Source organism: Mobula hypostoma, chromosome 1, assembly GCF_963921235.1.
Source record: "Mobula hypostoma chromosome 1, sMobHyp1.1, whole genome shotgun sequence".
Lineage (NCBI taxonomy): Eukaryota > Metazoa > Chordata > Chondrichthyes > Myliobatiformes > Myliobatidae > Mobula > Mobula hypostoma.
Window position 1 is genome coordinate 138,410,602 of NC_086097.1, and position 13,398 is coordinate 138,423,999.

Below are 13,398 nucleotides of genomic sequence, written 5' to 3' on the forward strand. Positions count from 1 at the left end.
CTTCATGGCTTTGCAGTCGTTTTCACCAAACCCAATGAGACCCACACAGCCCCCCAAAAACCACTTTCTCCACATGTTCTTTCCCAACCTTACCCCACCATTCTCCCCACGTGGCCTGAATCCCAGAAACCCCACTCTTGGCACGTATCCAACCCTAAAATCAATCTTCATTCTCCCCATGTGACCCACTGCCAAGCAGGCTCCCCCACTCACCCCGCGTGATCCTCCAAAAAGCAGGCCTTTCCCACTCGCTCTGCGTGGCCCACCAACAGGCAGGCCCCCCCCCACTTTTTTTTTTACAAAACTATAAAAGTTTATTCACATCACAATTACACAAGGTACATACATTCAGTACTTACAAGACGGTGAGTGCACTCAGATTAAAATATGGTTACTACCATCCTCAGGGGGCCCACCACTCCCAAAAGTCCCCCATGTACTCATTGCGACCACATGCTCCCTCTCCCAGGACAGCTGGCGTGAACGTATCCTCAGAAAAGGGGCAGGTGGTCAGCCCAAGCAGCACCCTGCACTTTCCGCCGCCTAGACCCATGATTTGCCAACTTAGCCAGGCCCAGGAGCATGCCCACCAGGAGATCATCCTCAGGAACTGCCCCCTTCCAAACTAGGTGCCCATATATGAGGAGCACGGGACTAAAATGTAGCCAGAACCCAAGAGCAGCCCCTTCAGAAACTCAAACAGGGGCTACAACCTCTCACGTTCCGTGTAGCTTGGTATCCTGACTCCTGCCGTCCTCAAAATGGACAGGTAGACGGGGTGCAAACCTGCTCAAAATCTGTACTGCCCAATGCAACACCTTCCACCCTAAGTCCCCAGTGTACAGTAGAAGCACCCCTGCATAGAGTTCCATTGGAGACCCCCTCCACTGCGACGGTAACATAAACTCACCCCACGTAACCCACCCCCCACTCACCCCATTTCCCAACCTCAAGCAACTCTCCCCCACTCACCCTGTACCCCACAACGAAACAGACCCATCCCATTCCTAAACACGCTCAGTCACCCCGTGATCCTGTCCCCACTCTCCCATCACCTTGCCAACACAATCACCTTCACTCAGCTCTAAGCACCTCACTCCCCACGGCCGCGCCAACAAAGGCTCAGCAGCAAGCCTATAAGTAAACAATCGGAACCCCAAATCCGCTTCAGCAACCCGGGAACAACTCACCCTCCCAGGTCACATCGAACATGTCCGCGACCGACGCCATGTTGTACGCTACATCACGTGACCCGACGCCCCCACGCACAGTCATCCCGCCCCTTCACCTCCGTCGTCAAATAGGAGCTAGCTGATTTCCCAGCGAGCGGGCGGTTCAGGGACGGGGCTTCTGCGCAAGTTGGCGATCCTCGCATCTGATTGGCAAGTTACCACCACTATGTTAATCACTGAGGCAACGCAGCGTCTGCACACGTACGGCGTCCGTACGTCACCTGTCGTACACTGGTGTCCGCCGCCTCACCTTTATCCAGGACCTCACCTGTTCGCTCTCCAGTACACCTGTCCACCGTCTGCACCTGTATCCTTACTTCACCTGTCTAATCTCCAGGTAAAGCAGGGGTTTATCGTCTGTCCCTGTATCCCTCCTCTCAACTGCCCTTCACACCTGGCTTCTTTCAGCGCCTGTACCTCTCCCTTCACCTGACAACTCTCCTTATCTGCGCAACCCTAAGACTGAAGCTATAAGAGACTGCAGATTCTGAAATCTGGAGCTAAAACCAAACTGATGAAGGTACTCGACCGAAAACATCACTACATATAAGTAAGTGATAATAACCCTATTCTGTTTTTCCCCCTTTGCCTCCACAGATGCTGCTCGAGTTCCCCAGCCTTTGTTTTTTTTGTGTTTTTACATACCTTTCAGACAGCACTTGAAGCGCAATGCATTCGTCCCAGCCTTCACGTCACCCTGTCCTCTCTCCACACCTGCCCACCTTCTGCAGTGCTCCTATATGTAGCCATCCTAAAAAAAATACTACTGCACCATCTATCTTTTCACCCTCACTCCTCACTTCACTGTGGCCATCAGCTTTCCGCGTGAGTAAAACTGCACAAAAACAACATTAAACAATTAGACATTTATTGGAGTAGAAATAGAAATGGCAGTATGTAAGCAGAAATATCAACATTATAATCCAACGGAGGAGCCAGTGAGAGGTTTTAATTCCAAAGGCTGCCACTATCATTGTAAATCCCCTTCATGCCCTTCCATTTCTTCAGTACTCAAAACATGTCCTGTTATGGAAACTTTTGAGAAATTGATTACATGTTATAAAGAATATCTCATTTTAAGCCTTGATTCAGTTTCTCAAGTCAGAGGAAGATCATAAACCAATCAAACTTTGCTGTTAAAGGTTGATGATGCCACTAAAAGCATTTGATTGAATTACCTTGTGGAAACATGGTGCTTATTATTGCCTGCAGCAAGGTTGATGCAATGATGTGGGGCCAAACCCCTTTGCCTTTTCCATACAGAACTCCCAGAGATTTAACATGGGCTTAAGTTGCCTGATAAAGGCTTTAGATGCCACACTATGTGCTCTAAGAATCCTGACACGATAAAATTTCATTCCTAAAACAGCTATCTGTAGGAGGGCTAGGGCTTGTTACACAATTCAGAGCGGAGTGGATCTTTCAAAACAAAAGGATTTGCCTTTGTAAAGTTTCTCTCACAACAGTCAAAGTCCAGCCTCTGTTGGAACGTAGGAAACAGACTGCAAACAACAAGCCTGATGAACAGCAAAGAGCTGACTTATGATGGGGCAGTGTTACACTTGTTCTTTTCACTTCCAACTGAGAGAACAAATAGGACCTCAGTTCAATGTCTCTAAGAGCAGTGGAAGAAGCGGCTTTAAATATCCTTAATGTGGATGGATTCTTGATAAGTAAGGGCTGAGCTTTTATCAGGGAGAGGTTGGAATATGGAATTGTGATTACAATCCGATCTTATTAGTCAACAAAACTGAGAGGCCTAATCTTGCTACTGATTGGTATGTTGATGTATTATATCCAAAAACCAATCTGCAATGCTCCTGCAGTACAGGCGGTGTCAATCTGTAGAATTTGCAGCAGAGAGATGTGAACACAGTCTATCAAAAAAAGAGCCTCCTCTCCATATCTACACATTCCAATGCCATGAGAAAATAGCCGACATAATCAAAGACCCATCTGTTGTCTATTTAATATTTCAGTAATATTTGAGCAATATGCTAAATATTTTGTTTAATTAAGTGTTCTTTGTGTTTTAAATAATTCATTACGGGTTATATGTAAAAATAAATGAATTGAATATGCTATCATGAGATACATGCACACCTTGCTTAATGTAAACATGAAGTTAGACTCGCATTTTGGACTCCTTTGTTTTCATTTCAATTATTTTTTATGTCAAACATTCTCTTCTTCCAGCCAGCTACAGAAATCGATTTTAACCGACATTTCGATGGAAAACTTTTCCATGTTCATCAGGGATGATGCCTAGGCATGTCTAGCCCATGGTATTTATACCCCCATCGTCTGTCCCTCCTGATTAGTTAGTCCTCATCCAATCAGGCTTCCACTGTCCCACCTTGTTTATAATCGAATTCTAGTTCTTACTTAGAGCAAGATCTTCATCTTTGTTAAAATTCATTTTATCTAGTTTTATTTCAATAGCCTCCTTCACCAGGTGGTCCCAAAAGCCATTGGCATGGTGCAGTAGTTTTGTGCTGTCAAAGTCAATCCTATGGCCATTGCAAATGCAATGTTCTGCTACTGCTGATTTTTCTGGGTAAACCAAACGATTACACATCCTGTGCTCCTTGGTGTGGGTTTCCACCGTGCATCCCATTGGCCGATATACACTGCTCCACATTCACGGGGAATTCTGAAACGCCAGCCGTCCTGAGTCCCAGGTCACCTTTGACTGCATTAACTGCGATTTGAGCTTCCTTACAGGTTTGTGGATGGTATTAATCAACGGTAATCCTTCCAGAAACAGTGGAAATATAGGGAAGACTGATGTAAGTGATGGGTTCCTGGTTTTTCTGTCAGCCCTTTTAAGGGTCCAATTGATTTCCTTCACTTGTAACCATTCTGTAGGAACAGCCAGATGGGATGCATGGTGGAAACCCACATCAAGGAGCACAGGAGGTGTATTCATTTGGGTTACCCAGAGAAATCGGCAGTAGCAGAATATTGCATTACAATGGCCATGGGATTGATTTCGACAGCACAAAACTACTGTGTTGCACCAATGACTTTTGGGACCGACTGGTGAAAGAAGCCTTTAAAATAAAACTAGAGGAAAAGAATTTCAACATAGACAAAGGTCTCACTCTTAAGTAAGACCTGGAATTCGATTGTAAACAAGATAAGACATCGGAAACCTGATTGGATGAAGACTAACCAATCAGGAGGGAGGGACAATGGGGCTATAAATGCCATGGACTAGACATGCCCAGGCATCATCCCTGATAAAGATGCCAGAGTTTGTCATTGAAACATCAGTTAAAATCAATACCTGTACCCGGCTAGAAGCCCAAGAAGAGTTTATTTGTCATACATGCCAGGAAAGCACTAGATCCTTTTCTAATCTTTATGCTTTGGAGTTACAAAACATAACATCATGCACCCTGGACATTCTCTCTTCCCCCATATTCCACCAGGTAGAAGACACAAAACCTTGAAAACATGCACCATCAGGATGAAGGACAGCATCTATCCTGTTGTTATAAGACTCTTCAACGGATCTCTTGTATAATGAAGATGAACGCTTGAGATCCCAATCTCTCTCAAGGGTTAGATGGTTCCTTTTGAGTTGGGTGTTCATGGGTTCAAACCCCACTGCAGGCATGCAGTGCAGGAGATACTCAGCACTGTCTTTCAGGTGCTTCATTAAACCAAGGCCCTCTCTGCCCTCAGAGTTAAAAATCACATGGGTCTGTTCTGCAGAGCAGGGGCTCTCTTGCTGTTGAAACCACGTTTATACCTCTAACAACATTGCTGGGCAGATAACATGGTCAATTCACATTGCTGTCAGTAGGGCAGGTAGAATGTAAAATTAATTCAAAGCCAAAGTTTGAGTTTATTGTCATATGCACATGTGCATATAAGTACAGAAGTAATGAAAAACTTACTTGAAGCAGACACAGAGCATCATATAAGCAGTATACATATGAAAAACATAAATTAAACAATTTATTTAAGAAAGAACACAATCATAATATTTAAAAGTCCATTTTAGTGCAAAATAATCACAGCAATCAAATTTGTTATAAACTAGTGATTAGGACTCTGCAGGTTGATTCAAGAACCAAATAGTTGGAGAAATGTAGCTGGTCTTGAACCACAGAAATAGCTGTGGAATTTCTGGATTTTATATCAATTAACAAATCATAGCTGCAAGAAGATGGTATAGTCCAGATGGTGGGGATGTTCGATGATGGATGATACCTCCTTTAGATACAACGGATGGTGGGGAAGGATGTGCCCATGATGGGCAGAGTCCACTGCTTGCTATAGCTTCTCATATTCCTGTGCATTTGAATTGTCTTACCAGACCATGATATAATTCATCAAGATTTTCAACAGTATATTAGTAGAAGCTTGTTAGAGTGTTCAGTGACAAGCCAGATCTGCTTAATTTATTTGGAAAGTAAAGACTTTGGCACACTTTGCTTATGATTGCATCTATATGCAGGGCCTAGGTAGGACAGGCTACCCAAAATGTTAATGCACACTCTCAGTCACCGGACAGCCTTGATTCATCTCTGGAAAGCAAGTTAGCTAGTTCAATGCTCAGGAGAAGTGTTACACTATTTTTCACTATTACACTATTGTCAGTAACCATAGAACAGGCCAACAAAGGAAAAGAACAGAGAGAGAAATGGAAAATAGGAAAAGGAAAAGGCTACTTGTCCTGCTTCCCATTCTATATGATCCGTTATCAAAGCTATGCAGCAAATTAAACACCTTCTAAAAAATCACCAAAGATGGAAAGTTCCTTCAGAGTTTTCAGTGAGATTTTACTTGTGAAAAGACATTGCTGTTTCAAGGGCAAATAAAAGAGTGCTTGAATGTCTTTCCACCATGTGCTTCAAATTGAAATCTAAATTAATATATGCAGGAAATGATTTTTTTAAAAAAACAGCTTATGTACAGAATGTGATATTCATATACAATTAACTGTGTACAAAATGAACTGTGCCTCTGGAGACTAGAACAACCACATTCCTGCCCTCTCCCCATACCCTTGATGCCCTGTGTGTCCTTTTAAATGTATTCAACATTTTCAACTCCACGGCTGCCTCAGATGGAGAGTTCTGCCTGTTCACCAACCTTGAGTGAAGAAACTTAACTCATCCCAGCCCGAAATCTCTTGGTGCCATATTCTGAGACTGTGCCTCTTTGTTCTAAATACACCAGCCTGGAGAAAAATTCCCCTTGCATCCAGACTATTGAACCCTGTCAGAATTGTGTACCATTCCATGAGACCTCTTCTCATTTTCCTAAACTCCAGTAGATCCAGGCCCAATCTGTTCAAACTCCTCTCATTCATAGGCCACCATGATGCTATTATAGATCAGGTCATTCAAGAGTTCAAAGTTCAATTCTGACGCCATTCTGTAAGGAGTTTTTGTACGTACTCCTCATGGAATGTGTAGGCTTTCTCTGGGTCCTTCGGTTTCCTCCCACTGTCCAAAGACATTGTAAGTTGTCCCGTGATTGGGTTAGGATTAATCGGCTTTGTCGGGGGTTGCTCAAAGGGCTAGATAATAGGTACCGTGGTCCGTCATCCCAATTGACTTCTGTGGCACTCCCTTTTTGACAAGTAGATCAGGGAGGGAGGCAAGGTGAGGTGGGAAAGATGGGTAAATAAGAACACTAAAATAGCAGATAGTACTCCAGTTGTACAATTATGAAGACCCTGTATCACTGTGGCACGTCATCCCTGCTCCTATACTCAGAAACTGCAGTGAAGATAAACATACCATCTGCTAATGTAACTCCTCACTTCATGTCTGCTCCCAGCAACTGTTGTAGAAGAACATGTAGGTCCCTTCTACATTAACAGCTTTAAATGTAGTACCACTTAAATACTACGTCACTTTTTATTATTCTAAATAAAACTTTATATTTGGCTAAATTGTATTGCATCTGCCTACTCAAAGGTTCATTTTATTGTCAAAGTATAATACAACTCTGATATTTGTCTACACGAGATAGCCATTAAATACAGAATGGCCATGGGCGTTGATGAAAGAAAAGACATCAACTCCCCCCACCGGCGTGAAAAAAAGAAACAAAACTCGCAGACCCCTAATTCCCCATCGCCCGCAGCAAAAAACAGCCACAAAAGCATCAACAATCCTCGACGCATAACAATCCCTAACCCCCCTCACTCGCAGAAAAGAGCAGTAACAGTAGCACCAAATCCCCAACCTACTCCCCTCTTACACACAAAAAAATAACAGGTCACCCACCCGCCAATCAACCACAAGAAAGAAAACACTGAAAAGCTGAAGGAAACCAATATAATGTACAGTCCAATAATCACATAAATTTCAGAATATGAGGAACGCCTTTTCGTTGCATAGGAGGAGAGCAGCCGCACAAACTCAGGCCTTTCGTAAAGAGTGATTGCCAGTCCAGGTCCTCACACCTCCGATATGGGGCCGAATGCCGCCCACCTGGAGCCAAACCGGACTCAGACGCGCTAATCTGACTGCTGACTATCTCACACAAAGCCACCCCTGACCCCCTCCACATTCACCTCAATGCTTCAATCTTCCTCACCTCTTCAAGATGGAGTCATTCATGACCCCACACCTCATCTTTGGTCTTTTCCAAAGTCAGCTTGTGTTCTTGGATCTTTCCGGACTCCCGTCTCTGATCTCCACGGGGCAGCTGTCCAGACACAGCACAGCGCTGGGTCCTTCAATCAAGATGCGAGCTGTATGTCACAGGCTCCAGCACAAACAAGACAAAAAGAACAAGCAGAGGCATAGAAAAAGTGAAATAATTGAAAAGTTTTGCTATCTGGAAGATGTCACCCATGGAATTGTTGTTCGCTGGCACCATCTTGACTGGAAACAACTTGTATAAATCAACTTGAAGCATCTTAGCATTATATGCACAACTCACAAATTCCTCCAGATCCATATCATTTGCAACATTTTAAATATTACAGTACATCACTTCCCTATGAAAATGAATAGACAGTCAACATTTCAGCCAAAGCGCTTCTTCGGGACTGGAAAGGAAGGGGGAAGATGCTAGAATAAGAAGATGGGGGGGGGGAAGAAGAGCAAGCTGGAATGTGATAGCCGAACCCAGGTGAGGGGGAAAGTAGATGGGTGGGGGAGGAGAGGTTAAGTGACAAGCATAGATGTGATGGGTGGAAAAGATGAAGAGCTGAAGAGGAAGGAATCTGATAGGAGAGGAGATTGGATCATGGGGGAAAAGGAAGGAAGTGGAGCACCAGTAGAGGGTGATAGACAGGTGAGAAATGAAGGTATAAGAGGGGGGTCAGAGGCCATGGAGCGACTTGTTGAAATGGGAATGGGGAGTGGAACTAAATGGTTGGCCAACGCTAAATCCTCCCCATCCTGGACAAAGCAAACAAGGTGGTTCCTCAATCTATATTTCATCTCACTAATACAGAGGCCTCACCAGGAACACCAGAAAGAGTAGAAGACCCTGAGTGACTTGCAGGTGAAATGTTGCCTCACCTGGAAGGACTGTTTGGGGAATCTGCCCATTCCCCTCCTCCCTCACCACCATTTAAGGTCCCAAACAGTGCCCAATAGAAACTACTTAATCTTTGCTACATTTCAAACCCCTTGATGATTTGAAACTCCTCTGTTAGGCACAGTTCCAGCTTGTGCAGTCCATCATAAAATAAAGCCCATCATCAATGAGGGAATTCACATGAGACAACTCTCTCACTAAAGCTACAGGGCACAAATGTGCTTACCATATTGGCAGGTGTATGCGATCTTGATGTTATCTCAGTGCCTCTTCATGTAGTACTCCATGACAAAGTTTAGAAAAAGGAATTGTCATGAACAGCAGGATTTAAAGGATGTATGGAATGTGCAGGGAGAGTTAGCGCCTCTGGGGAAGGGACCTGTTGTGTCCAGCTGGGACAGCTTCCTCATCTTTGGACCCTCTGGACACTCAGCTCTATCCTGTGGCTCCAAGTAGTGGTTTGAATATGACAGTGACCACACCCCGATACACTACTTTGACAGGTGGGTTAAACCATTTGAGGGTAATTGCTGGGCCTCATACCCCGATGAGATTTGCCATAGCACCTTCAGTCCTGCTCTAATATAAATGTCCTCCATTTTTACCACAATGAGGCCATGCTTAGGGTGAAGGAACAACACCTCATATTTTATCCAGGTAGCCTGATGACATGAACATCCATTTCTCCATTGGGTAAAAAAAAATCCCTCCTCCTATTCTCTTCTTCTATTTCCGAAGCTGGTCTCTTACCTCTTCTTCTCACTTCCCCCTTCACTTGTCCAGAATGTGTGGATATGACATCAGGAGATGGAATCCAGGACTGACAGTCGAGGGCTATGCTGGACTCCAGGTGAATTGGAATTGATATTGGTGTATTTTTCTGACATGTACCGAGATACGGTAAAAAGTTTTTATCTCCATGCTGTCCAGACAGATCAACAACTCCAGAGAAAAACACACAAAATGCTGGAGCAACTCAGCAAGTCAGGCACCATCTATGAAAATGAATAAACATGCTACATAGGCTTACATACAACATTTTGGACCAGAAGAAATGGTCCAGAAGAGATTTATGGAATCTATTGTTACTATGTTTCTTAACAACTAATACCATTACTTAGCCTAATAGATTAGAATTACCACTGTACATAATTATCTATTTAAGTGTCTAATTTCCTTTTATATCATCTCAATGTGTACTTAAGAATGTATAATTAATTATAGTTTTATATATATAAAAAATGGAAAAGGTTGTAAGTGTGGAAAAAGTACATGACACTTGTGAATTCCTTATCCAAGTAAAAATAAAATTTAAAAAAAAGAAAATGAATAAACAGTTGATGTTTCAGGCTGCGGCCCTTCTTCAGGACCAGATAGGAAGGGGAGAGACACCATAATAAAAAGCGAGGGCCAAGGGAAGGAGGGCAAGCTGGAAAGTGATAGGTGAAGCCTGGTAGGTTAGAGAAGTAAAGGGCTGGAGAGGAAGGAATCTGATAGGAAAGGAGAGTGGACCATAGGAGAAAGAGAAGAAGAAGGGGCACCAGGGGGAAGTGAGAAGAAGAGGTAAGAGACCGGCTTCAGAAATAAAAGAAGAGAATAGGAGGAGGGATTTTTTTTACCAGATGGAGAAATAGATGTTCATGTCATCAGGCTACCTAGACAAAATATGAGGTGTTGTTCCTTCACCCTAAGCATGGCCTCATTGTGGTAAAAGTGGAGGCCATGTACCAACATGTTGGAATGGGAATGAGACTAAGAACTACATTTTTTAACCAAAATAAAATTTATTCATACTAAAAATTATTTACAAGAATAAACCATTCAATGCCTTTTCATTCCTTCCTCACATGGTCAATGCTTTCCGTACTGTTCTGTTTTACATTCATACACATTAATAGTACTGCTGGCACTGATGTGGCACTCTGAGGTGGTATACTAACCACTACAATAATTGAGAGGCTCACTGTACAGTAGGAGAATAACCCCTACACTGTGCTCCTTCCCACTGAGCCCAAATGGTGGCCGCACCAAGCTTCAATGTGTCCCTCATCACATACTCCAGCAGACCAGAATGCGGCAGTCGGCAGCATTCTTCAATGGATATCTTGATGTGCCGGTAGACCAGAGAGTAGCTTTCACCAAGATGATGATCTGCCAGCAGCACTTGACATTTTTTTCCTAGTGCATCCCTAGGAATCGCCCTCTGTTATGCAACTGCTCAGGATGAAATGCAACACAGGCCCTTTTGTCTGTCTCCAGACCTCTTCGCAAACCCATATTCTGCATAGAGGTGAGCTACAGTGTCTTCCCCACGACGGTCATCCTGCAGACCACAGCACTAGTAGAGAGGACCAAGAAGGTATGGGCAAGGGAGGCACAGGAGCGCTTATAGGACTGCTTTCAGTCAGTGGACTGGACAGTAGGCAAGGATCCATCTTCGAGTCTGAATGAATATGCCACAGTTATCACTGACTTCATTAAAACCTCTGTGGTTGAATGCATGCCTATGAGAACATACTGTACGTACCTGAATTAAGAGCCATGAATGAACCAGAGGAGTCATCGTCTGCTGAGGGCTGGATCTATGGCATTCAACTTCTGGTGATCCAGAAGGCCACGTACGACTTACAGAGGACTAACTCAAGAGCAAAAGAACAATTCCGATTGAGGTTAGAGGCGGAATTGGATGCATGTCAACTCTGGCAGGGTTTGCAGAACATTACATCCTACAAAGTGAAACCTAACATCATGAATGACTGTGAAGCTTCACTCCCAGATGAGTTCAACGTCTCTTATGCTCACTTTGAAAAGGAGAATAAAATTATAGCTATGTGGATACCAACGGTATCCTGTGATCTCTGTCATGGAGGCTGACCTGTTTCAAGAGAGTGAACCCTCGCAAGGTGACAGGCCTCAATGGTGTACCTGGTGGGGCTCTGAAAACCTGTACCAGCCAACTGGCTAGTGTGTTCAAAGACATTATCAATCTCTCATTGCTACAGTTGGAAGTTCTCACCTGTACTACAAAAGGGAAACAATTATACCAGTGCCCAAGAAGAGCAGTGTGAGTTGCCTTAATGACTACATCTACAGTGATGAAGTTGGTTATGGGTTATTAGAATAACCAGGTCTCAGCAAGGACCTGGACCGTTGCAATTTGCCTATCACCACAATAGGTGTACAGTGGATGCAATCTCATTGGCTCTTCATCCAGCCTTGGATCACCTGGAAAATACTAATACTTCTGTCAGGCTGCTATTTATTGACTACATCTCAATGTTTGTAGCTGTTTGCATGCGACGCGGCCACACCCCGGGCAATGGCTTCGACAAGCCGGCTAAACCAGGTGAGCGTAGTTGACGGGTCTCAAACCCTCATGTGAAGACAGACTCTGGCGGATTGAGCAGACGAGACCAATGGAAGGTCCAATAGTGAAGAAGGCGGTCTCTGCAAGCGTCGTGGAATGTGTAGAGCAGGACAAGACACAGAAGACGTCGTGGTCATCCACTGCACCTGGTCCCATCTCCAGTCGTCTCGACTCTGTCTTGCCACTGGATCCAGATGGGAACTGGGAAGAGAGAGTGAGACTGACGCTGCGTAACTTTCCCTCACTTAAATGCATATCACGTGCCAGTCTCGACACCGTCATAATGGTGTTGAGGTCCTCATCAACGTTGACGACGGACGAACACACATCTCAATGTTTAACACAATCATTCTCACAGTTTTGATCAAAAAGCTCCAAAACCTGGGCCTCTATACAACCATTGTAGGCTGAATCTCAGATGGTAAGGAGAGGGCATACAGAAGTGAGATATAACAGCTGGTAGAGTGGCGTCGCAACAACAGCCTTGCACTCAACTTCTGTAAGACCAAAGAATTGATAGTGGACTTCAGAAAGGGTAAGGCGAGGAAACACATACCAGTCCTCATAGAGATCAGAAGTGGAAAGGGTGATCAGTCTCAAGTTCCTGGGTGTCAATATCTCTGAGGATCTATCCTGGGCCCAACATATTGATGCAGTTACAAAGAAGGCACGACAGCAGCTGTAACTCATTAGGAATTTGAGGAGATTTGGTTTGTCACTAAAGACACTCGCAAATTTCTACTCATGTACCATGGAGAGCATTCTAACAGGCTGCATCACCATCCAGTATGGGTGGGGGCACTGAACAGGATCAAAATAAGCTGCAGAAAGTTGTAAACTCAGTCAGCTCTATCATGGGCACTAGCATCCCCAGCATCCAGGACATCTTCAAGGAGCGATGCCTCAAAAACACAGCATCCATCATTAAGGACCCCCATCACCTAAGACTTGCCTTCTTTTCATTGCTACCATCAGGGAGAAGTTACAGGAGCCTGAAGGCATACACTTAACGATTCAGGAATAGCTTCTTCCCCTCTGCCATCAGATTTCTGAATGGACATTGAACCCATGAACACTACCTCTCTAGTCTTGTTGCACTACTTATTCAATTTAACTTTTTTAATATGTATATACATTTTACTGAAATTTAAAGTTTGTTTTATTATTATGTGTTGCAATGTAACCCTGCATAACAACAAATTTCATGACATATGCCAGTGATATTAAACCTGATTCTGATTCTGATTCTGATACAGACTGGCAAAGAAGGATCTAAAGATC

General features: G+C 43.9%; 1 protein-coding gene and 1 long non-coding RNA gene across 3 annotated transcripts in view; one reads left to right on the forward strand and one right to left on the reverse strand.

Annotated features, from left to right (window-relative positions):
- The window catches only part of emc2 (ER membrane protein complex subunit 2), a 156,779-nt gene extending 155,508 nt beyond the window's left edge, over nucleotides 1–1,271 (reverse strand). For both annotated transcript variants that reach the window (XR_010019028.1, XM_063056754.1), the window contains exon 1: nucleotides 1,191–1,271. Coding sequence is in view for 1 of the 2 variants with exons in the window: in XM_063056754.1 (XP_062912824.1) it covers nucleotides 1,191–1,230 (40 nt within the window). In the remaining variant the exon portion in view is untranslated. The remainder of the gene's footprint in view (nucleotides 1–1,190) is intronic.
- A 196-nt stretch (nucleotides 1,272–1,467) lies between these two features.
- The window catches only part of LOC134341155 (uncharacterized), a 43,016-nt gene continuing 31,085 nt past the window's right edge, over nucleotides 1,468–13,398 (forward strand). The window contains exon 1 of the long non-coding RNA XR_010016720.1: nucleotides 1,468–1,782. This is a non-coding gene — a long non-coding RNA (uncharacterized LOC134341155). The remainder of the gene's footprint in view (nucleotides 1,783–13,398) is intronic.